The sequence below is a fragment of the Phodopus roborovskii genome, unplaced genomic scaffold, assembly GCF_943737965.1.
Source record: "Phodopus roborovskii unplaced genomic scaffold, PHOROB, whole genome shotgun sequence".
Taxonomy (NCBI): Eukaryota; Metazoa; Chordata; class Mammalia; order Rodentia; family Cricetidae; genus Phodopus; species Phodopus roborovskii.
This window is the reverse complement of record NW_026126461.1, coordinates 2,157,972-2,184,095: the sequence shown is the minus strand read 5'-3', so window position 1 is coordinate 2,184,095 and position 26,124 is coordinate 2,157,972. Positions and strand designations below refer to the sequence as shown.

Sequence of the window (26,124 nt, the reverse complement as noted above, 5' to 3'; positions counted from 1 at the left end):
TGCCACGCAAGTCTTGTGATCTAGAAATGATGTAACTGAACAGAGAGAGGGGCTAGAGCAAGACATCAGAAAACTTACCAGTGACTTTATTCTTTAGGAAAGATGGTAGAGAAAATGCATGTCACCCTTCTAGCTGCTTTATGGCAATCAGGAAGAGAACAGGAAAGATGGAGGCAGAGAACTGAATTCTGGGAATAGAAATATGGAAGCATGGGAGCAGAGAACTGAATTTCAGACAGCTCCACTATTACGTACATGGAGTTCCACATCCAAGTCCTCCCTGCTGCTTCTGTCTTCCTTCCAGAAGCTTCTACGGAAGTTTGCCACCAGCTTCCAGACAAAGGTGAGGAGTGCATCGTTGTAGGAGTTCTTGGCGATCTGCAGGTTCCGGTACACTAGGGTGCTGAAGTGTGTGGAGAAGAGCTCCGTGAGGACGTCATTGGTGAGAAACTTCTGCAGGTTCAGGCCGTTCTCCAGAAAGAGGCGGACAAACTTGGGCCTGTCCTTTATGAGGGCTGTGAACATGACTTCCTGAAGGTCAGCCGACTAAAGAGAAAGAGCAAGAAAGACCACATACCATAAGATCAATAAAGAAACCACAAGGAGTTTCTGTGCTTCCCTCTCCATCTTTGGCTATAAAATTCATCTTTTCAGCCTCTATGAGGCAGAACAGCAAGGTGTAACCTGGGCTCTGACTTGTGTGGAGATAGCGTGCCCATTTAAGCATGGCATGGGCCAGGAGAGGATGCTGGCACTTGGCGTAAAAACCATCAGGAGGCAGAAGCCAACAGCGGGAGTCTACAGTAGACACTAACTGTGAACCAACTGCCAGGGCTGCCTGTCACCCCGTGGGATCTGCTGCCCTCCCCAGGTGAATGCTGACCTTCCCCACAGTGACAAGTTCTCAGATGCAATTGTCAAAATGGAACCCAACAAGCCACATTCTGTCTAGTAACGGTCTGGGATGTGGCACAGCAGTGAGTCGCTGGTCCCCATGTCAACTCTTTCTGAGTGCCTAGTAAAAATTATCCTACAGAGTTTTTCCATGAATCCCTTTTTTCTTATTTATTTTTAGACAGGGTCTTAACTTGGCAGCCCAGGATGGCCTGAAACTCACTACGTAATCCATGCTAGCTTTGGATTGATAGTAATCCTCCCTCATCAGCCTTCCAAATGCTGAGATGACAGGCAGGAGCTGTCCTAAGAGTCTAAGAGCCTAAGAGTCTAAGAGCCTTCCTAAGAGTCTAAAGAAGGATCAATGTTCACTTCAGTCACAATCCAGTAGAGATGCACACTGTGTCAGCTCTTAGGTGTATTTTATGACTACATATCACAACATACTATTATTATGTGATATTTATTATGAGTTAGTTTCATTGCCAACACTCACAGATACAAAGGGCCATCAAGATCATATTTCTAGCATTAAAAGTGGAAGGTACAAAGTCTGACAACACGGAAACCTTCAGCAAAAGCATCTATTCCCAGGAACCCAGGTCCCCTGGTGACCATTAACTCCATGATTACGCCCTAATGGCAGCCTACTTCACTCCCTCGGTTCCTTGTTTGATGCTCATTTTAATGGCAGCATTGATGGTTTTTATGTCCGCCTGAGTTGTTTTCATGGACTCACATTTTACCCAGGTGAAGTCGTTTAGGGTTCCTTTAGAGCTCTCTGGGATCAGTAGGGTAGAGCTTACCTGGGGAGCATGCCATCTCCTCCACCATCCTCAAAGCAGGTGTCCATACACCCCTATCTTGCATTTGATTCTAAGTTTGTGTTCGCCTTCACATTGGTCCCACACTGGACAGCATGGACCAGTCGTTCACAAACATGGGAACTCAATACAATAGACTGCTGGCAGTCAACCTTGTTTCTAACTCAGCAAGCATAAATTAGAAACAATCCAGCAGTTTACTCCACTAATGAGTTTCTGGGTTATACCATCACTAGTCCTAGGACCACACTGAGAATCACTTGCATATAGGAAAGAAAAGGCTTTGCAGACAGACACATATCTGTTTACAAAGCTTGATCCCACTACTCTCTAGTTCCATGAGTCAGAACAAGATGTTTATCTCTGAGCCTCAATTTGTTCTGTTCTGCGTGGTAAAGAGGAAATGAGACAATCCAGGTCATACTCTTTCAGAAATCCAAGGTCAGAGCAGCCCCCAGACACCTCCAGGAACCCCCATCCTATAACATCCATGGTGCTCTGACTCATTTGTCAACAAAGTGAGATCATCTCTGCTGTGGGTTTATGTGAGTGGCCAGGAAAGTACTGTGTGTGTTGTAACGGGCTGTGTGATATCATTTTAAAATTTACTTTTAAGTGGATGCTAGTAGAGCTTAGAAAGAGTCCTTTAGAAACACCATCTAATTTAATCAGTGTAACAACACAACTGGGAAGGTACTACAGAAATTCCCTTCATTTGGGGGCAAGCCTGACAAATATTTAACTTTAGCAATCTAAGAGCAACACAGACCCTGACGTAGAATCTGCTGCTCCCAAAGATGCACATATTCCCACCATAGTGTACTTTCAGCTACTACTGTGCCGTTGCTGAATGTAGAACTGGGAACAGATTTAGAGGATCACACCACTATATAATAGTAGGTGGTAGCAACAGAAGTAACCGGAAACACAATTCCTAAGTGCAGCAAAATAACTAGAGTGTCGTGGTGAAGAAGCATTGCATACGTGTGGTACATGTGTGCATGTACAGGTGTGCATGCAAAGATCAGAGCAAGACATCACATCTCTTCCTCTATCACTGGCCTCCATATTATTCAGAGGTTGGACCTCTTACTGAACATGAAGCTTGTCTCTTCAACTAGCTTGCCTAACCAGAGAACTCTTAGGATCCACCAGTCTCCAACCCTCAGTGTTGGCAACACACACACACACACACGCACACACACACACACACACACACACACACACACCACAGCCATGCCCAGATTTTTGTGCCTGCTAGTGATTCAAACTCAGGGCTTCATGCTTGCAGAGTGAAATGTTCTAACCCACTGAGCTATCTCTACAGTACTCAAAGTTGTTCACTTTGATTATTTCTTACTTTTGGTTTTCAGAAGACTTATTCAAATTATGAAGTTACATAAACTGTTTTTTTTTAAAGTGACTATATTCAACAACCAACCCTCCAAAAATCTCTGAAAAAAAATTAGCTGCTAGTTTTTGCAAGCCAACATGGTACTGTAAAAGGGAATTGACCCAGTGCATAGATGAGAACCTTGCCCAAAGATGCACAGACTCCAGCACTCAGAGTCTTAACCACTGTGTCCTTCATCCTAACCACCTTCAGCTGAGTTAATAAAATTAAATGTATAATGCTAACACACGTCTGAGTTTGTTTATTTACCACCTGACCTTATTTAAATAAAATAATGTACACTGAGGGATTCATTTATGAATCAATTAATTAATGCACTTACAGTTCTACTTGCCCTCCATTAACTAAAGCCTTGTGATGTGTAATAGGGTTCATTACAGTGCAAAGACCAAACACTAGGCAATGTTTGCTAAAGGAGTGAATAACTCAAAAATTCATGAGCCATTACTACTTTCACTACTCTCATTAAAATTGATCATATGTTAATGTAAATCAAATCTTGGTCTTTGATGATACAGTGGTATGTATGAGAGTGTTTTCTGAAGCTGGCTGCAGAAGTTGAGTTATGTAAGCCTTCATATCCATTCATACACATGTCAAATGAAATATGACCTCCCTGCCCATAATGACTTCAATTAATTGAGGCTAGCTGAACACAAAGATGCACCCTTGAACATCTCTGTTTGACAGTTTATTGTTCCTTCTGAACAGAACTTCCAAGGCTGGTTGAACGTTAGATGAATGCAAGTGGTCTCCCATAAATGGGGCCTTGAAGCATTTATCTTACTGAAAATAAAGAAGAGTGATCTGCTGGAAAAGTATACATTATAACTATACTTTTTCTATGCAACTTTCATATTGGAGGCATTCATTTGGCCCAGGGAGTCCCTGGCACCTCACTCTAAAGCGCTGGTGGGTATCTTCAGCAAAGTTATTCAATCTTCCCCTCTGACCTCCCACCATTGACAAATTTCTTCTCAGAATTTGGCTGGGTGGGAAGGTGGCAAAAGAATGAGTTGTCTTGATCTTTTTAGTCAAGCCAGATCAATATCCCCATATCTCTAGTCCCCATACCTCCACTCATCTACTCCTGAAAGCAGACTTGTAGCTAGCAACAGGATTATACATTCAGGATAGCTTACATGAGAGTCTTTGATTATATTATCTGTTTGCAAGAAACCTACTAAGATGACGTCATTATCCCACCCTACAATCAAGGAAAGGACATCACTGATATGCTAGAACAAAGCAAACATTAACAATATACTAGGTTGATGATCTTGTTGGATACAGACCATTTATGGCTGAGACCATTGTCCATGCTAACCCAGGAATAACCCCAGAGGCTTCTGCTACCTCCCATCGGCGGTCGTTGGTGAAGATCTCATCACTGGCAAGGTCCAATTGGTTCCACTCCAGCAAAAGCTTCAGTTGACCATTCCAATTGTCCTTGTCTTGCTCATTAGTGCTGAAGGCTAGAAGTGGGCAGGAAGAAAACCATAGACCAACAGACCATGCATGAGGAAGTCAGGCTATTAATAGCCTCCAAATATCAGAGCCACCCATCAAAACAAGTCTCTTGGAATAAGAGGAAACTGTCATCTCCCTCTATTGTCACTCATTTTTATCTGAGTTGCATATATCCTGAAGTCTATAGTGATCAACAAAGATCATAATATCCTTCTGTTGCATATGAATGTAGTATAACTCAGATATATTGATATTTCTTTATTAGATTGAGGCTCCATAAGTATTATATTCCAAAGTTGTGTCTGACTTATCCTACATATAAATCTATAAAATAATTAGCTATATTTCAACAATGTATTTGTTATGATTTGAATGTAAAATGTTCCCCATAGGCTCTTGTGCTTGAACACTTTGTTTCTAGCTACTGGCACTGTTCTGAGAGACTGTGGAACTTTTAGGAGTCACTGCTTAATTTGAGAAAGTAGGTCAAGGGGAGACAAGTCTTAGAGACCCAACTTCCAACCAATACCTTTCTTTCCTCTTCTCTTCCCACCCTTATTCTTCTGTCTCTCTTTTCTGTATATTGTGAATTTATTGGTTAGGTATTTCAATCCAGAAGGCAAGGCTTTGCTAGTTACTACAGGTAATTCCATTTTGGTGGATTTTTTTTTTTTAGACAGGGTCTCACTATATAGCTCTGGATTTCCTGGAAGTCAGACCTGTGGTCCTATGTAGATCAGGCTGACCTCAAACTCACAGAGATCCACCTGCCTCTGCCTTCCAGATGGTGGAATTAAAGATGTTCACCAGCATCCCCAGTCACTTTGACACTTTGATGGAATTGTTCTTCCTAGAGGTCAGTTATAAGTTTCAGGAGATACGTGAACCCCTGAAGTTGAATGCTAAGGTGTTTGTGTGTGCGTGCGTGTGTGTGTGTGTGTGTGTGTGTGTGTGTGTGTGTGTGTGTGTGTGTGTGTCACATGTGCATGTGTACATGTAAAGTGTGTATGCACATACCTCTGTAGGTACAGTTTTTACAACATTTTAAAAGGGGTCTGACACTCCAAAACTTCTTTAAACCACTGCTAAAAACAACTGTTTATAGATTACTTTGGTTACACTTGATCAGCCTTTTAATGACATAAAACGTCTTATTTTTTGAAATACACCCATCTAAGGGAATTCACTATACACAGCAGTCATTTTATCCTCTAAGGATGTGCTCTCAGGGAACTGATTCCACTCACCTTTGTACAGTGCATAGGAAATGGCATTGCTCACTATCTCGTCTCCAGCCTCTTCCATCTTAATAACTGTGAGTAGGTGGGAACACTCAAGAATTTCTTTGAGCTGGTAAAATGTCAGGAAGAATATTATCAACCAACTGGTCTTGAGCATGGTGAATATGAACTTCTTTTTTAATGTAACTATTCTTTCACAATTTCATACATACATGTATATATATTATACTTTGATCCTAACCTCCTATTACCCTCTCTATATTCCCTCCCCATTCCTCTAAACCTGTTCCTCTTCCCAACAAGCCTCCCTTTTACTACTCTGAAATCTGTGTGTGTGTGTGTGAGAGAGAGAGAGAGAGAGAGAGAGAGAGAGAGAGAGAGAGAGAGAGAAATCCTGACACATTAAAGATATCAATTGTCTGGTAAGTAGATGAATAAATAACAGGTAACAGAAGACTGGAAACCTAAGTGTGGTCATAAAGTCTGAAACAGTAGGAAGGAATAGTTTAATGAACAAGAAACAGGAGAAGTTGTTAGAGAGATCAATAACTTACATTATCCTTTTAAAGAGTCAAATATATTATCCTTTGTGGATTTTCTGTAGTGTTTAAATTTGAAACAGATTCTTTGAAAAAGCATCTAATTTCTAGGCTCCAGGTACTGGCAAGGATGAACTTCTACCTGGAAGAACTTCTTCTTTTACAGGAGGATCATGTCTACTTTGGTTAGCTTCAGTTTTAGAAGATGGTGACTTCCCTAGCAAAATTTAGATCTGGACCTTCAGGCAAACGCCAGGGGACTCAGTGCCTTGCTATGGGAAGGTAGAAAGATGTGGACTGAGAAAGTTCTTGGACCTGGCTATTAGGAGGTGATCTGCTCCTTGGGAATGGTGATAAGGAAGATTTGGGTTCTAAAGGTGTGTACCCAATGGTGATGGGGGAGATAATCCAGAGCCTCGACAAAACACAAACCATGAGGATTTTGAGGGAGAGGAACATATGAGCACAGCAAGAAAGACCCTTCACCATAGGGGCAGGCTTTGTTCAAGCCAATGGAAAGGAGTTCAGAGAGAAATGATTGGCAAGGAGGCAGATATAGGGCCCAGGGTTATGGAGCACATGTGAAGTAGGACCACTGCATGGGGGTAAGACATCTTTGGTTTTGTAATGTAAAGGGAAGAAAAGAAAACAAACATGGATAAGGAGCACAACAGACTTATAGAGGGTTCCAAGGATTCTCTAACTGTATTCCTACCCACACACCTTATCTCCTCCTGTCCTGAGCCTCTCTCTCTCTCTCTCTCTCTCTCTCTCTCTCTGCTTTTGACTACAAAGGCAGCATAACCAGCTTTCTCATGCTCTTGCCACCTTGCTTTCCCTGCCATGATGGACTGTAGCCCCCAGAACCATAAGCTAAAATAGACCCTTCCTTCTTTTAAAGTTATTCTTTGTCAGGCATTTGTTCACAGCAAAGAGAACAGTAACTAATGCACACCCACTTCCGTTTGAAATAATACAGTGATCTTTATAATAACTTCACACGGAGTATTTTTTAACATATGTTCCCTATGTGGGGCTGTAGACTATCTCTGACATACACAAAATTCTTGGTGTGACCAAACCAAATGTAGCACATGAAATATGCCCAATAAGAATCAACCTAATGAGCAGAAGATGAAATAGCTTTAGCTGTCTGAATGAATGGTATATGACATGGTTAATATTCAGATACTATGGAAAGTCAAGCTTTGATGGGATCAGGGTAGTTGTGTGGAATCATGTGAAGGAGTTGTTGGGGGAAGATGGAAAAAAGGATGAGTTTAGCTTTGCTGGCCAGCCATTCACATGACCAGCGAGGTCACTCAAGACTACACAGGAAGGCTGCTTATATATTTCACTGATTTACATATTTATCAATTAATAATCCTACTCCAGTTTGGTCTTTTGGGAAATCTGTACCAATTACATAACCCCATATAAATACATAGCTAAAATGCCAGAGTAATTTCCATTTTTATGTATGTCTTCTGGTTGACATGATTAGAATAGATATATTTAATTAGATGTGAATATGAATTAGATATGAATCACAGAAACGATAATATAATCAAAGGCAGCAAAATTAGCCTGACATTTAGATCAAAATGAATTGCCTCTGATAGTTGTCTTGAAGTAGAAATCAAAATCCCTCATAAAGAATAGAGGGACCATTAGGGCCATTCTGTTTTTTGGATGTGACAATGAACCAGACTCCAAGTTTCAACTTGTAGAAGGGATAAAAAGGAAATCCACTGGAGTGGCCCCCAGCCCGTGTTAGGTAGACAAACTAATAGTTCTCTCTTCCTTCCTCTCTGGACATTCTTGCACTGGTCACTAAATTTTTCTACCCACCCCAGAAATTGGAGAGGCAATAAATATGCAACACCTGTAACTAATTGGTCTGGTCACCTGTTAGAATTAACTGAAACTCTCCAGGTATGGCATATTTCCACTTCAGAGAGCGAGCACCCTTCCCTGGATTTCCACATGGGAATAGTATCAAGGGATGAGTCACCTGGCCACTCTCCACCACTTCACTACCCTGGTAGACAGTGAGCTTGACCTTCCCTAGTGGGATCTTTGATGGTTATCTTCACTGATATCTATTGTTTGAAGAATGTGATGCTCTGTTAAGGAGGTCAGCATTTGTCACATACTGACTATGATGTGTGAGCTCAACCAGGCTGGGACTCTGGGACTCAGCACAAGGAAGAATGCCAAGGGCTGGATACCTCCCAGACTCTTTGTTCAACTTTGCATGTGCAACTTTCCCCCTTTTAAGCAAGTGTGCCTCTCTCTCTCTTGCTTGTTCTCTCTCTCTCTCTCTCTCTCTCTCTCTCTCTCTCTCTCTCTCTCTCTCTCTCTCTCTCTCCTGCTTTCAGTTGGCCACCAACTACCCCCTTTCTCTTCCCTCCACCATTAAACTCCACGTGGGCGCATTGAGTCTGGAGTTCATGTTTCATTAACAACAGCTGCACCAGAAGAACACCACCCTCTCAGGTAAAATTAAAGGAGGCCATCAAGGCCCCACTCTGTGGGAGTTAGTAAAGAGTGCCCAACAACAAAGAAGGTTGAGCTGACATGTGCCTTCTCTCAGTTGGTATTTGGCCAGCCCAGGCTTGCATTAAGTAATATTGTAAGGGGGGGGGAGATCCTTTATATGTTGAGGACTTGAGTTTGCTGCATTTGATATCTTGAGGGCCTCTACAGATACTGAACACTTCTAGAACTGCAATCTAGTGTGGCAGCATTCCCACTGGGCTACACCTGGTCTGGCTCTGGAGAGCTAGCACCTAGCCCTTGTTTTCCTTGTTGCTCTACGTATGAATCTTGCCTGAGAGTTTCCCAAGGATACAAGGCCTGTACAAAACTTAGTTAAGGGAAAACCCAAGAAACATGCAGTACCTCCTGAATCAAGAATTTGCACTCAGCATTGTCACTTTTGAAGCTTTGTTCAGGACGTTTTGAGGCTATGGAAATCAACTTGCTAAGGTATAAATTGGAGAATATTAAAAGGCCCTGGGAGAAGGGAATCGGTTCAGTCCTTAGAGGCTGGATCTACCCTGCAGCCAAGACAAGCAAAAGTCATTCTTAAGGTGCCTCTGAGTCTTATTTCCACAGACCTGTGTGAACCCAACACCCACACTATGACAATCTAGTTTTTGAAAATCTTATTGTTATTATCCGTTATATTAAACCCAACTTTCTATAGACTCTATGATAAAAGTAACCATTGTGCATAAGCCTGTTATTTCCTCGGGGAAAATTAAAAGGCGGCATATGCTCCTAAATGTATCCAAACACATATGGACATTTCTGAATGAGCTGGTGGGGATGAGCCTGCCGACATGAATGGATGTTTTCTCATGTGTTGAGCAGCCTGGACAATGAGTTGTTGCAAATGAACAGCAATCATGAAACAAAGAATAGGAAGGATGCACAACATTAATATGTCCAAAGGTTTTCTTAAGGCTAGCAACCGTAAGCTGAAGTGTTCCTGTATGTCAACTTTTCTCACAAGACTTCTAGAAAAGATGAGAGATTCCAAAGCCAGCATAGTCAGGCCCATGGCATGGCAGTTCTTCCACAGTGATGACTTCGGTAGATGTGGACTCTGGATAGCATCTGCATTTGTCAGATATTACCACCAGGGACTTCCCCTCTACCACATGGAAGCACGTGTGTTGGCACAAGAGAAAGACAAGCATTGCAAATCTCCTAAGAACAGATAACTGTAGTGTCACATAACTTATCTGAATTTCAATTTCCAGCCACACATCTGATATGGACTAGAGAGCAGCCTCAAAGTCAAGGAGAAAAACCAAACACCCGCCATTGCTGGTGGAATCGGGAATGAGAGACATTCTCCCATTCCAGGAACCTGCCTTCCCCATACCCAGCCTCCTGCATCTACCCCAAAACTCACCCATTTGATCCAGCTCTCAATCTCTTCTTCAGGCAGTCGGGACACAGTGCGAGGTAAAAATCGCACCAGCTTCTCTTTGACCATGGAAGAGGTCAGAACATCCTCCACCTCCACAAGGCTGGCAATCACGTCGGCAATCTGCCCCGAGCCCTCCACCACTACGCAGGGGATCTTACTCTTGATGGAGGTATTGATGGCCTGTGAGAGGGATAAAGAGTTGGATACATGGAAGGGGCTGCAGTGAGCCACACAATCCAATTCAGGACAGAGGTTCTAAATTAAGGGTGTGCACAAGATGCTTTGACACCTCTAACTGCTTTTCCCTCTGCAGCTTTTATTTCAAATCAAAACCAAGCAACTGAATGGGAAAAGTGAGCTGATTGCTTGACATCCCGAGAAAATGACAAATTTCACAAAAAGGACATGCTGTTTTACTTCCTCACAGAGGCTGCATTTTAAACTACTAGTGGCTGTCCCCAGACAACGGCTCTGTTGCTACTGCTAAAGTCTAACTTTGAATTCCTATCATTCTAATAAAGCTTGAGATTCAAAGACTAGGGTGAAAACTTGTGAGCTCAGAGAGTTGAGCAGTGACCGACTAACTTTTTCCTCTAAGCTGGCATCCCTGCAAGTTTCTCTCCTTCCATAGTTGCCCCAACTAAAACAAAAGGAAAAGAAAAGAAAACAACAACAAAGCCTATGAAACCCATACTGCAGTCTTCCCCGCTTCTTCCTGAAAATCAGTCGCTAACCCACCTCTCTGAGTCCAGGCCAATTTTATTTAATTAACACAAATGCAACATATCTTTACATCATTAAACAAATGCAGCATAAACAAACACAATATATCTTTGCCTAGCCAAAAAGGATTCCACAACATAAACACCTGTAATAGTTTATGTCTTCCATACAGAGGTACTTTGAAAATATGTTTTTTTATACAAAATTGTTCACTCCAAAAACTTAAGTGACAACTGTGAAGATTCCATTGAACACAACTGCACTGATAATTTCTCTAAAAGACACTATCAATGCCCTGGAAAGACTTTAAAAGCAGTTAGCCTTGTGTTTCCACGTTTCGTCTCCTTTGTCCCCCTCATCACTTATTGAAAGAGAGTGAAATAGACTTACTTTCTGGACAAACACCTCTCACACCTGTGTTTCCTGTGCAAGAACTTCAGAAGGTGGAAGAGGGGACTCGGACTTTTCATCACCTGACTTCAAGGTCAAGGGATTAATCTACACCCAGGCACAGAGACACCCAAGTCCCTGTCCTCAGAGGCTGAACACTCTCCATAGAGAAGATACTGCCCAAGGGGCCGTGGAGCTATGATGAGTCTGAGGGAGCAGGTTGGGAGTCCGTGCACATGCCTCAGAGTCTGCACTCAAGATGAATGTGACTACAGTGCTGGGTGGTACCTAACAGATGTGGAACTAAGGAGCGAGACCGCGTTCGGTGTTAGCCTCATGCTCTCCTGCCCTACTGCCAAGGAATGGCACAAGTTATGCAGATCTTCGGAGTTGATACTGTAGAGACACCCTCCATTAAGTTGCAGCAGGAAAAGAGACAGCTTTCCCTCTATTCTAGGATAAGAAATCTCTCCAAATCTTAAGTTTCAAGGGAGAATAGGCATGCGGCCATCTCCCAACTCATCTCTCTTATCTACCATCTCTCTCTCCCTCTTTAATCAGCCACCACTCTCTGTCTCCTCTTTTTCTTTTCTCGTTTATTTGCTCTTGGAGAATTTCATACAATACATTTTGATTATAGTCACTCCCTTCTTCCAGCTCCTCCCAGACCATTCCCTGTCTCTCTATCCAAACAATAAATGGGCAACAAAGCCCCTACAAGACACCACAGGCTAATAAATAAAAAGTCCAGGAAGAGGAATGGATCACCTTTTATGGAGTTGCTGGCCAGTGAGGTTCCATAGAGCCCCCCCCCCAAATAATACAGGGTATGGTACTTGACAGCAAGAGGCTATTTGTAAAGACACCACCCACATGAGTTACAGAACATGGAGAAATCAAGCTAATGCTGACCAGCAAATCTCATCTCTACTGAGTAGCATTCATAGTGTGGGAGAATGCTGTGCACCCTATCAGAACAGAAAAGTAATCATACAAAAGCATCTGGCCGGCAAGACATGCCCACTGGCAATAGAAGCACCAATGTCATGGGAGTTAACCACCACTTTCTGATTGGAGTTTAGACCTACTTCACAAGATGAAACCCACATCGAGAACTGTGATGAGCTACCCAGGCCCTTAGGGAAGGACCTATGACTGTCACACTGCTGAATGGGCACAGAATTAAACTGACTACTACTACTGATTATTGCTTTACCCATAGATTAGTTCATTGGTCAACCCTTACGGGAAAAGCATCTTTTTTTGCAGTAGATGATGATTAGCATGGAGACCCACCTACAACTGGGCAGAGTGCAGAGAATGAGAGCCTGCGCAATGCTCAGTCCTCAGTGGGACAACTATTTCACACCCCTGTCTCCACCTCCCCTTTATATGGCTGCTTTTCAACATTTGTCTGGTGACCGTTTCACAAGGAAATAAAATGGTCAGTTTTACTTGTTCCCTAAAGTTTCTTTTAAAACATGTTTCTTTGAAAGACTCCTGAATGCCTTGAGAGTCCATCTCACCACTGTCAGATGGACAAGCAGCCAGAAATGAAGCAGCAAAACACTAGTGGGTGTGCCAAGGAAAAGTAACCCTTATATTCATGGGGTTGGAATTGAAATTAGTGACACCACTATAGGAATAAATGTAGAGGAACCTCAAAATACAAATACATGTAGAACAACCATACCACTCATGAGTATACACCCAAAATCATTTAAGTCAGCAGACACTAGGGAACATGTTCATTGTGCTACTGTTCATGATAGCTAAGATATGTAATCAGACTAGCCACCCAAGAGATAGTTGGATAAAGTACTGGATCTACAGACACTGGAGTTTTAGCCATAAAGACTGAAGCCTTATCATTTGTAAAGAAATGGGTGGAACTGTGGGTAATAATAGACAATGTTGAATAAGAAAAGATAAACAGCATATTTCCTCTTGTATACAGAATCTAGATCACACTGTGTGTGTGTGTGTGTGTGTGTGTGTGTGTGTGTGTGTGTGTGTGTAGGCGTGCACGTGCGTACATGCCAGGGGAGGGGGGCTAAAGAAGTGAGGAGAGAGGGCAGTGTAATGAACATGAGGAAAGACAAGGGTAACCATGTATGAACAGGTCACAATGCGACCCAATTTGTACTGGAACTAGAACTTTAGTTTTAAAAGATTAGGCAAACCCAAAAGACTGGGCATGGGGGTGGGGGGATGCATCTATTGGGTAAGTCTGTAGACCCGCCTTTCAGAAAACCAACCAGAACTCACTTTCAAAGTCTCTCTTCCACCTCCTTGAGCAAAACACACGATAGGGATCTTACCACCATAGTTGGAATCTGTAAAACAAAAACAAAGTCTGTTTTGGACTCCACCTTGAGGCCTGGGTGTGGCAGCAAGTGGATTGCAGCAGAAAGAAGATGGGGGGGTGGCATCTGCTGTGAGAGCTCATGGCCTGGGTAATAACTGCTTGGATTTGACCTTGCCCCTGAACTGATAGATCACAATGAAGGAATCCCTATGGTCAGACCCTCCACAGGGTGTCATAAGTAGTACTGTCATTTGTCACTGCTTTTTAAAATGCTAATGTCGATGCTTCATTAACATTTGTGGATTTGATTAGACTGGGTTGAAGTTTGCCCTTATTCTCTCCCTCATTTGTATAATCCCATGCTTTCTTAAATGGATGACAAATTTGCATAATGAGGTATTCTCTCAATGGAGTTTAGTGCATGTATAAATAGCTTCCTAAACTTTATCTTTGTTGAAGGGGAAACAATTGAGACTATGTTCTGTGAGGCAGTCTGTCACAAAACCATAGGACAACCTAGCTCCAAAGCAGGACATCTTTCAGCACCCTGTCCACGGGAAAGGAAGACATGTGTAGCCTATTAGACAAAATCTTGCACTGTTTCTGCAAAACCAGTGTTTTAGGTGATTCTATTCTGGTAGTTCATGGAAGGAGACACACTTAAAATATTAACTAGCCTTCCAGTTATGACACTAGTAGGCTGGCTTCTTAACATCTCTACCCTACTGTTGAGTCTCAAACCCAGGTCAAATGGCTGAACTACCTATTTAACTTATCAGCATATCACTGGTTGCCAGGTTCTTCCAGCATCCCTCAGTCCCTGCATGTTACAGGGTATTGCTGGCATACCCAGTCCTCTACCCTGAACTCTCCAGCCCAGTGGCTGGCCTGCCCTTCCCCCAGAGGCTCTTCCCTATATAATCCAGACATTTTGGTTACCTACCCCCTTTTCTTAGCTGCTACACTTTGTTCCTCTCTCTCCACCATTCCCTTCTCCCTCTGCTTCTCCCAATTGGCCTAGCTCAGTCTGGCCATGTCCACGCTGAACTCTTCCAGATGTCTCTGCCTCTGGCTATGGTCTTCCTCCTCCACCATACCTAGAAGTAGTAGTATCCTTTTCCTTCCTTTTTATACCTTTTTTTTTTTTTCATTCATCTTCCTAACTGCATTGCTTCTTAAATACGTATTTTTCCATTAGGGGCTTCACTTGTTCCAAATGTCTACAGGGAAAAAGCCAGACTTCCTAAATGAATGACCAAGAGTGTAAGAAAGTATCTGTCACTGTCTTCAGCATGCTGAAGTACACGTCAGTGACCCTAGCAGAGGGCACTCCTGGAATGCTGGAGAAAGAGGAGTGAAGACTAGCCATGCAGCACCAGCTGTCACCATAACAGCCATGCAGAGCTGACATCTCAGTTCCTAATGGCTGACCTTGACTGGTCCTCTCGGAGATGTATTTCTCCAGCTGATTTCGAAGCTTGGCTTCCACCGTGGGGTGTCCATGGCATCCATTGTCCACAAGCAGCAAGTGGGTGTGATTGTTGTCTAAGATGTATAGAGGGTCTCTCTTGAAGTCATCCATGATGTACTGAGCTGAGAAATAGCCCTGAAAAGCACAGGGACACTTGTCTTTGAGATGCAGTGTGCCATTATTATGACCCTACTGAAGCTAGAGAACTTGTGTTTGTTATGTGCGTCCTCTTGTGATTTCACTGACGAGGAACACCAGAGTTTAGGTAGAAAAATTATGGTGACAAATGGCATAGGGTGGACTGAAAACCAAGAACGAAAGAGAACTTTGCTATCTTTTTCATATGTATATACTGCTCTCATGACTCAAAAGCAGAATACTGATCAACGAATTAAAAAACACAACAACAGATCATGAAAGCTAAGAAAACTAAAAGTCTCTGAAACAGATCTAAAATACAATATAACATAAATGTTTCAAACGGTGGCCTCCTTTCAGGTTGGCTGAGTCTCCATTCTGTTCCACCCATAGCACTGAATGCTACAATGAGCCCTTTGAGCCTGAATCAAAAGACGTAGCCACCAAGATTATTAGAAACGCTCTGTTTCATACAGAAGACCAAATGCTGTGACCCAGGTAAATACTAGAGGAACCAGGAAGCCAACCACAATATCCTAAGAGTTTGCTGCAAAACCATGCTGTCACTGAAGGTAGTCATCAGAAATAAAAAAGGAATAAAAACTAGCAATATAATTTAAGCCTCCAAAACCTATGTTTTCTACAGAAGTGAGTACTGTAGCATATAAATGAAAATATAAATGATCCCTAATTCTAGGAGCTTTGGTTTGTTGCCATCAAGACTTTATGTGCATTTAGTTATTCTAAATATCTGTGTGTTTCATAATTTCATACTTAGAAGCATTTCCATGCTGTCAAAATATCTCCAGAAGTAGTATTTTCCTACCTTCATGGTTATTCTTCATTTTGTGTATGGCAATCTGTCTGGACTTCCCTCTTTAGCAATAAATATTACTAGATTATAATATCTAATACAAATACAAACATTGGTGGATGTTTAGATTTATGTCAATTCTTCTTTGTTACTTCAGAGATTATTTTGATGAACATCTTTACCCTAATATTAAATTATCTAGGGAGGAATTTATTAATGTAATTGTTGGAACATCCGATAAACAGTTTTGTACTCCTGATATATTTCTAAATAGTGTTCTGGGAAGAGCACAAATTTGACTTTTGGGTTCCTGTGCCCCTTGTTAGTCTCAAAAATGGTGACAGAGACAAGAAAGTAAAATGACTTAAAAAAAAACACACATACACAGCCCTTAACATTTATCATTTAAATATCTAGTGAGTCACAGATGGAAGGAGATGTGTTTTAAATTTAGATTTCTGAACATCTAGCCTAATTCTTTTGAGTAGGACTTGGGTAGTTTCTCACTGTTTCCAAAACGTCACACTTGACACATATGGCAGCAGACATCATACATCCACAGTGAATTCTAGACATAATTTAAGGGTGGTCTGCTACTTTCTAAATCAGTTCTCAAGAAACATTTGGTGGTGTGGTTCTCAGCCTTCTCCACATTGGATTAAGGATGGAGAACAATAATGAATCTGAATTCCCAACAATCTGGCATGGCAGTGAGGGATTATTCACACAGGTGAACTCTTTCGAGATGGATTTGGATCGTAGCTATAAAAACAATGGGCCCAAATCTAATAAGAGCTTGCTGGGGACAGATTTTAATGACAAAATGCCTCCATTCTTAGCTCCTATTTTGGAGTCCCCTTAAGTATGCCCTTCCCCCTGCCCCCCTTGGTTTTTACATTTCTGAGGTCCATAGGCTGTTCTCATTAGACAGGGCCATTGCCCTGGTCTTTCTCCTACAGAACCTCCAGACCTCCCTGCCCAGCCCATACCTCATCATCGCAATTCCTGATGAGGGTGTCCCTGTTGGAGACCATGCCCCACGCCGCTATGCCAATGGCCACGATGTTCTCTTCCGAATTCCTGCTGATGGTGTTATCTCTCACCACTTCACCTATGTACTTCATCAGACCATAATGGGTGCCTCCCGTGAGAATCCAAGCACCTATAGATGAAGGCGGGGGACCAAGCTTAAACTGATGCTAAGTAAGGTTTTTGTCTTGTGGTCCAGACTCCTAAGGAAACCTTCCTGCCATGAGTCCCAAGATGCTGCACTGAGAGCCAGACTATGGGATAGGACCCATGGCAAACAAGAGGATGATCCCAGGTCAGCAAGGTCTCCTGAGAGGCACATACTAGAAAGCACAGGTTCTGGGCCCCATTCTAGACATGCATTCTCAACCTGTACAGAGGCTGTACTCATGAGTCTCCAGGGGAGTGCTGTCATGAATAGTGAATGCCTGGTGTGAGCTGGGCAGTGCATCCATAGCTGACAGTGTGCTCTCTCTCCAGACTTCCTGCTGGTCAGACCAGTGTAGACCTTCCTAGCCCCAGCAATTCTGCCTTGCTTTACATAACTTTGCACATTTTTATTCAAGGTTTATAGCCCATGATCTTTCTCAATGCCAAGCATTTTGAGTTTTAATGCAGAATATAAGAAACAAAAGACCTACAGGCTTGTGCTGTAGTTCAGAGACAGAGTGTTTTACTAGCACATGCCAGGCCATGGGTTCTATCCCCAGCAACAAACAACAGGAATATTATTTAGTATAGCAGAAATGTCTGTAGTGTGACTTGTTATCTGGGCAGTCCCACTCTAAAAGCAGACCCTACCTGGAAGACAACCATTTTTAGTGCAGTTCCCACTTTGAACACAGCCTCCATCGTTGGAGCGGTCCCTACCTGGAAGACACTCCCCATCTTTAGGGCAGTCCCCACCTTGACAGCCTCCATCCTTAGGACAGTCCCCACTTTGAGGACACTCTCTCTCCTTAGGGCAGACTCTGTTTTCTCTTTATTGGCTCTAGCAGTGAGTCTGTGGAGTCCTGACTCCTCTCTGGTTGTTACAAAATTCTTTCATTTGCTGTCTGTCTCCGTTGTCTAATTTCCCTGCCATCTTCCACAAGGAAGAACTAAGCCATGGGTCACCTCCCACATCAAAGACCTGATAATACTTAGGAGCGCTATGGCCCAATTCCTTAAACCAGTTCTCAGTGTTCCTTCTTAAAATAAGGTAACTGGCCATGACCAACACCAAGAACTCTGAGGGGATTGCCTTTTTTGTTCTGGCTAAACTAATAGAATCTACCATGTAAGGCCAGTTTGAAATGAGCCTGTCTTCCAGGCAAGGATATCCTGTTCACATTTGGTGTGTGTGTGTATGTATGTATGTATATATGTATGTGTGTATATGTATGTGTGTGTTCATATGTATATGTGTGTATGGGTGTATGTATGTATGTGTGTATGTGTGTGTCTATGTATGTGTGTGTACATGTGCTTGAATATCTCTGCTACAGCACATGTGTAGGTCAGAGTACAACTTTCAATCAGTTCTATCCCATCTTGTGGGTTCCAGGTATCAGAATCAGATTGTTAGGCTTGACACCTTTACCTGCTGAGACATTGTGCTGGTCCTAATGCCTATAACAACCTTGAACATACATTGGAAATTCATATCTCAGATAAAGTATGTTTCCTCAGTCCTGTCAGTCAATGTGTCTTTGCAAAAGAAGTTTTGAAAATGTGAAGTTTAAGTAAACTGAATCCACGTATGAGAAAACCATCAAGCAAACCTAAGTTGAGATACAATCCACAAAGCCATTGATGTGTGCTCATTGGAGTGTGACAATAGACAAAGGCTGAGAACTAGTGCTGATGTAAGAAAACCAGAAGGATATGAAAACTTACGGGAATTTGGAAGCCAGACAGAGAAAAAGTTTCTCATTTACAAAGGTCATTAAAGGGGCACAATAAACTATTAGTGTCAGTGTAAACTGTCCCTGCCTAGCTTGGAAAACTGCATTGGAACATGTGTAAGGGGATGTCCCTCTTCTTAGGAGATGCATGCCAGTGAGTCTGGGGGGGGGGGTAAGAGCCATGATGTCTGCAGCCTACTTTCAAATCATTTTGTGCCAAACCATAATACATGAATATTCATAAAACAATAGAAGACAAATGTAGGAAGTATCAGCCATCAGTAAATCTAGAGGCATGCACATATGTTCGTCATATTACTGTTGAAACCTTTCTATAATGCTTGAAAGCTTTTAAAATTAAAAAAAGTAAAAGAGAGAACATGCTAAGTTGAATATATGAAGTCAAAGCTACCTTTATCTGGCTCATACAACTACACAGTGCTAACAACTTATCCTGCAGCCTGTTTCCAAAAGGTCATCAATGGTCTCCAAGATTCAAGAGAAATTAGTTAAAATGCTCTGTTTGGTTTACTAGAATAGTCTGATCAAAATTTTATGTGTAAATAATGAACCTACTGGTAGGTATTCTTTTTTTTTTTAATCAAGGCAGCACCTTAACCCAGACTGAGAGTTACTCTGTAAATCTCTCAGCCAGAATATCTTATTTTTCCTTCCATCTGAGAGTTTTATTTGTAATAAAATGACAACGTCATTTCTCTGGGCTGGAGAGATGGCTCAGACTTTATGAATGCATACTGCTCTTGTAGAGGACCAGAGTTCAATATGCAGTACCCAAAGGACAGCTCCAACTGCCTGTATCTCCAGCTCCAAAGCCCTCTACTGGCCTCTGCAGTTACCTGCACTCAGGTGCACATACCCACAGAGACACCCATAGTTCTAGGAACATCTAGATTCTGTGAGATTGTGCCATGTGGAAATTTCATCCTCTGCACCCAAGATGCAATGTGGTCTAGGAATAATTACCCCTGGATATTCTCTCAATGCCTACATACCTTTGGACTGTGCAATGTAAATCAGTCGGCTGAAGATCTTGCGCATGCGTGGTTTCAAAGCAAAATTTTTGGCGCCACCAGTCACTGAAATGACCAGGTTGGGTGTTTTGAGGTGCCAGTGCTGAGTCAGCAGTTCGTACAGTGTTTCGGAATCCGTGTCACAGGACAAGCGTATATACTGTGAGGACAGGATAAAAACACCGTTTGTGTGCTCTGCCCCTGGGTATTGAATGGCTGCCTGCTCCTGGGGCATGAGACAGGGTGTGCTAGGCAGGGTTGCTGCCAGGGCCTCACTGGAAAGTAGAAAGAAGATTTGGGAGAAGACTGACCCTGAATGGTTCCACAAGCCAGATGGAGACCCTGAAACCCCACCTGGCCTTCGAGGTATTGGAAGCAGGGTCTTCAAACTACTATCCTGGCACACCTGGATCAGCCAAGGAGATAGGCAGCCTGTGGGGAGACTCACTGACCCATCATGAGGCAGAGCGGGAGGAGCTGAGTGTGCTCAGGGACTACCAAGACGGAGCTTGGAGACTCATAGGGTCAAGGTCCAGACATCTGGCCTGTGAACTGAGCTATCACTGAAACAGAGCTTTGGAACACTTGGGGGAAGACCAGTTTCTAATGGAAAGACCCTTGTAAAAGCATGGATATAAAGAAATGTTACCTTACTTGGAACACTGTCCCAAACTAAAGGGACTACACACAAAACTGTTCTCCCATGCTCTAACAGGCTCAGTAGATGTCAACGGGACCCATGACATGACTAGACTACAGTTCCAGTCATGACGCCATCCTTAACTCCTATGTTTTCTGACTGAGCACAATCTAATCACTGTTTTTTGTCTTTCACACCTTGTCTTTTTCCCACAATTATTGTTGGTAATTGCCCATCCTCCCACCTCCATGCTACAGGACAACTCAAGGCAACTAGGGTAGCCCAAGCTCTTAGCACATATATTAGCAGAACACAGGTGCTTACCTTGCCTTTCTTCCCCAGAGTCTCAAACTGAATGTCACCAAAGGCATCTGTCGGAAACTCCTTGGTATGTTTCTTATAGTTCCATTTCTCATTTTGGTTGATCTGGGTGCCTTCAATGTGCTGACTCTGGGCATAGCCACACTTGCATATGCTTTCCCTGAGTTGGCCATGGGGTTTGGGGGAAGCAACAGATTTTCATCTACTTAAATGGCTTGTCTTAGGATAAATTGTGCACTATAAATTTCAACCAACACAAAAAGAAATTCTACCACTGTCTCTTATTCCCAGACTATGTCCCCCATCTGGGTTGGCTGTGGAGAAACTGGTTTGGTGCTTTGTTCTCAATGCTAATTATCTGTTTGCACTGAGCTTGCCCTGTGATGGTTGCAGAGAGGCAGTGGGCAGAGCCCTGCCCTCATGGAGCCCATTAGGTGTGTGGGAAGCCACAAAGCTGGAAAGAGGTGGGACTCAGGGCTCTGGGAACCATTTACTCAGCTTCTCACATGGGTCTGAGCCAACTCACAGGAGCCCAGGAACATGCAGGTGTTGGTGATTTAGTGTCAACCTCACCAGATACCCAGCAAGTCATGCTATTCTGAGGAGAGGCAAGCTCTTCCAAAGAGCTATACTCATGGGAGAGACATTGTCTCCTGACAGGGGTCCAAAGTTCTCCAGAACTTAGAAACTACTTAGAACTTTCTCTACCAGATATTAACTGCTTTGATGACTTTGGGTCAGAAATAGTTTGGTCCACACAAGGGAAATTGCAATAGTGAGCAATAGCTCTTCCCACTGAGAGTACAACAGAATTCAGTATTAACAGTCCACTAGGTAACACACATGCATGACAGGAAGCTGAAAGAGGACAAGAAGCCATACGGTAAGTAGTACAGCCTCTCCTCTCCTTCTATAACACTCTGCAATCATTCAACACGAATCTGAGAAGACAGCTTATGATAAATTAACATCTGCAACCTCCCACACTGAGACCAATGTGGTTTCCTGCCCTCAGGTTGCCCAACATCTCTTAGAGTAGCTAAGTACAAATCTGGCAAAGGGCATGCAAGAACTAACCAAATGCTCCTGTTGCCCAGGCAAAGTCTGCCTCCTGACCTGCCTGCCTGCTGTGAGGGCTAGAAATAATGTGTGACATCAAGTGTTCCTGGTGCACAGAGAATCCTCTGCCAAGACACCTTCAGCTCAGGGTGGTGCAAGCATGTAAGTCAAGGAACAATGAAGGACTAGCAAACAAAAAGAAGTAAAAGTTGTGCAGTAAAAATATCTGCAAACACAGTCCATGTCTGACCAGTAAAACAGTTCAGAAGGACAGAACGAAGGACCAATGGAGCTAGACAATGTCATCCACCGTCATCATGGATGACCAAAAGCCCAATGTCCTATCTTATATCATTTGCCCAAAGCGAAAAGGATCAATGTCTCTCACTGTTACCAGTGTCTCCATCCTCACAATAAAGTGTATGACCAAAGATGTGGACCTACTCCAGAGTATGGGAACAGTGTAAAAGATCCACCCACTTCTAGCATCCTCACTCAGTCAACTGTACAAGGTGAGCCTGAAGCAAAGATTCCGACAACAGGCTGAGCCAGATAAAGATATGTCAATTGAGAAAAATCTTGTTAAGTTTATTTCTGGCTGAATTCTATACTTTATATTCTCTATCCAAAAATATAACAGCATTCAGAAAACACTGTGTGAATGGATGAGAAAATAGGAATGACATCAGTCTTCCTATAAATAATTTATATCTGCAACCATTCTCAATGATATGTGTAAAGCTGATATTTTGGGTTTTCTTCCAAGATACAAGGATGCATGCACACAACTCTCATAGACCGGAGAAGCTCTGTGTTTCAAGGTCTTCGTCACTGTTGGGTTTGTCTGGCATATAACAAAATGTAGGACAAGCCCTCAGACTGCTGTCTGGCAGTAGGTCACATTTTGATGTGTGAGGTGATGAGAGTGAGATGTGTTTCCGTGACTCCTTCTAAACATTCAACAGAAGAAGTGCACAGCTCGGTAGGCAAGTGTCATGACCACTCCAGAAGTAGATGACCTGTGGCCACACCAAACTGCCCGTCTCTACTGCCAGGAAGCAGTGATCTCAGACACATTCCAGGGGGCCCTGGCTTTTCTGGTAACAGCACTCCATGTAAAGTACTGAGGCCAGGCTACCACCAAGGCCACCCAAGGGATAGCCTATCATGAGGAGTGAAGGCATCTCATCAGGAATCCTCACCAGCAGCTGCTCTCACCCGGGAAACTGTTGCGGTTGCCTCCTCTTGCAGGCCCCTGCAGGGCAGCACACACTTGACTGCCACTGTCCCCTAGCACCATCTGTATAGTTACATCAGGGTGACCCTGTCAATACACCAAAAGCCTGAGCATCTGCCCACAGTCAACAGGCCCTGGGACAGTTTTGACATTCGTGTCCCTTTCTTGAAAAATTGGTAACAAAATCAGAATTAGGAACACACCTGTTCCCCTCTCCCTCCAGGTCGTACAAAAGTCCTGTGGGTACTAAGGAAGAAGGAGAAGTAGGTGCAGGGGGGAGTGGAGATGAGAAGGGGTAGAGAGGACTTCCTGAGCCCCCACAAACCTAGCTAGTCACCGCTTCTAACTACTCAAGAGCCTTAGCTGCTGCCTGCTATTAGGTGGCATTTCTGTCTCCTCAAATCCAATCCATCCCCTCTTTTCAAGTCAACTCTTTGAACTCTATAACTGGAACCCTTAATGACTGCAGAGTATGAGAACTGTCCTGACCGGAAGTATCTGTGAAAACATTAAATGTTTTTCTAAAATTAAAAAACCGAGCCACAGACTAGATCTTGTACCATCCCACTGGCTGGCTCCTTGCCTCTGCCCCCCAGGGAGCTTCACTATGCTTAGCCAAGAAAAAAAGAGTCTGCTGGGACTGAGCCATCTCTGTCACCCTCTCTTGCCAAGCCCTGGGGGACTCCCCTGGGCAAGGCCCCTTGCCATGTCACTCTCTGCTCTGTTACCGTGCCTGTCATCCCACTCCCCTTCGGCACACCCAAGCTCACAGTAGGGTGGCAGATGCTCCACTTGTCCTTGCTACTGCTGAAGATAGACTCCTGAGCCCTTTCCCCTGCCAAGAATAGGGGTACATATTAGATGACCTTTTGACCAACAAAGGTGTTGGGCTCCTCAATGGGCTGGGAGCCCTCCAAGAACCAATATGCATGAATTGTTTAGAAACAGGGAAAAGGGCTTACCCAAAAAGAATTGGTGGTGAGTGGGGGAGGGGCAGGGATAGCAGAGAGGAGAGCTGGGAAAGACTGAGGTAGGGCACCAGCATCCTAACTCACATCCTTGGAACCAAAGTTCCAAATCACACAGAGCTACACTCATCCTTATTGTGGCCATGAACTGAGCCCATGAACCGTGCATGGCTATTTGATTCTGTAGTTGAATGAAGAATAATTAAAGCTGGTAACTCAGTTCCTTGGTGACCTTAGCCACATTTCACAAGATCAGTAGTCATGTGGCACCACCACGTTGACAGCTCTGGCACACAAGAAGCTTTGTTGCGAAGAGCCACGATTGCAACCATCTACTTCCTGCTTGCACACAGGACTCAACATGGACAAGGAAGTGAGAGTAAGAGAACACACAGGATCCATGGGAATTCCACTTTGAAAGTGTTTGCAGGTGGCTGCTAACAATGTTTCAAGAATGCCCAGCACAGAGAAGTTCCAGTGTCCTCCTCCAAGGACCACTCCGGAACCATACATTCATTTAGCACATGTGTGGCAACCTCAGGATCTCAGCATTGATCTTTGGCCCGTGTCATCTAGTTCGTCAAATAACAACAAATTAGGGGCGTCAGTATTTCTTGCCACTTCGAGTCCCTTGCTTTGTAGCATATAGGATTGAACCGTTTGTTTTCTCACCTGTTCATTAACATTATGAAAGACCCCTCCCTGTGTATTGGGTGTGTGGGGCCTCTTTGGTAGCCAGCTGATCCCCCAAGCACAGGAGACTAGGAGCAGAGGAGTACCCATTTAGAAAAGAAGTCCCAGGGAGCACAGTGGTGAAGAAGGGATAGTCCAATAGTACGGGAATGTATGCGTAGAACTGACTACAAAGCGTTGTGTAATAGGGTAGACCCCCCCCCCAGGCTCATGGGAATACTGAAGGGAGTGACAGTCCCTCTCAGTGACTTTACTAACTGCGGTATTGCCAAAGCTAAAAGACAACAGGGGAGGACAAAACTGGGGAATACTACAGGCATGTTAAATCCATCTTAAGCGCAGGACATCAGGGACTTTTGTGATGCAACCGCCTCCAGTACTCAATGGTGTCTGTTCACTGTGCTAACAGGTGAGTGTGTACTCTGGGACACAGAAGCAAAAGATGTAGCTTACATGGCCTTGGAGTCTCTGGTAAAGAAGACACATTCTCGTTTTTTAAAATTTGCCTGAATAAAATCCACCAAATCCTGTGAAGAAAAAAATGTGGAGCAATACATTATTTGTTGGTTCTCAGCTGCTGATATTAACAAACACTATCTATACCCTAGACCTTCTTCAAAGATGTCATGACATCCTTTTTGTTTCTTTTAGTATACTCTGAGTTTATTTTTAATGACACATACATTTAAAGTGTTTAACTAAATTAAAATGTTTCCATTTGCTTAGAGTTGTCTTGTGTATAAATGGCAACACACACACACACACACACACACACACACACACACACAGAGAGAGAGAGAGAGAGAGAGAGAGAGAGAGAGAGAGAGAGAGAGAGAGTTTGTCTTTACAGTTACCAGGGAACAGAAGTGTTAGATGATAGTTTGGGATTAGAAAAACTACCAACCTCTTCTGCCTGGTTTTTAAGGGGGGGGGGGTTCACAAGGGCAATCTGAAGTACTCTGCATCTCAGGCTGGAGGTGGCTCCCAGATAGTCATAGTAATAACTTCTGGAAGCTTGGGCATTCCTTCTATGTGTATTCCTCAACAAAATTTAGGATAAACACCGTTTCTATGTTTCTCTGCATAAGGAG

The 26,124-nt window shown here is 43.3% G+C and overlaps 1 protein-coding gene across 1 annotated transcript in view; it reads right to left on the bottom strand.

The window, feature by feature from the left end:
• Window positions 1–26,124, bottom strand: part of Trpm8 (transient receptor potential cation channel subfamily M member 8) — an 81,478-nt gene that overhangs the window by 43,475 nt on the left and 11,879 nt on the right. The window contains exons 3-12 of the mRNA XM_051190755.1: window positions 25,487–25,560; window positions 21,080–21,236; window positions 20,098–20,275; window positions 17,159–17,331; window positions 15,178–15,352; window positions 13,707–13,774; window positions 10,308–10,505; window positions 5,850–5,952; window positions 4,489–4,607; window positions 256–546 (exon numbers count right to left, since the gene is read on the bottom strand). Coding sequence (XP_051046712.1) covers window positions 256–546; window positions 4,489–4,607; window positions 5,850–5,952; window positions 10,308–10,505; window positions 13,707–13,774; window positions 15,178–15,352; window positions 17,159–17,331; window positions 20,098–20,275; window positions 21,080–21,236; window positions 25,487–25,560 — 1,536 coding nt within the window. The remainder of the gene's footprint in view (window positions 1–255; window positions 547–4,488; window positions 4,608–5,849; window positions 5,953–10,307; window positions 10,506–13,706; window positions 13,775–15,177; window positions 15,353–17,158; window positions 17,332–20,097; window positions 20,276–21,079; window positions 21,237–25,486; window positions 25,561–26,124) is intronic.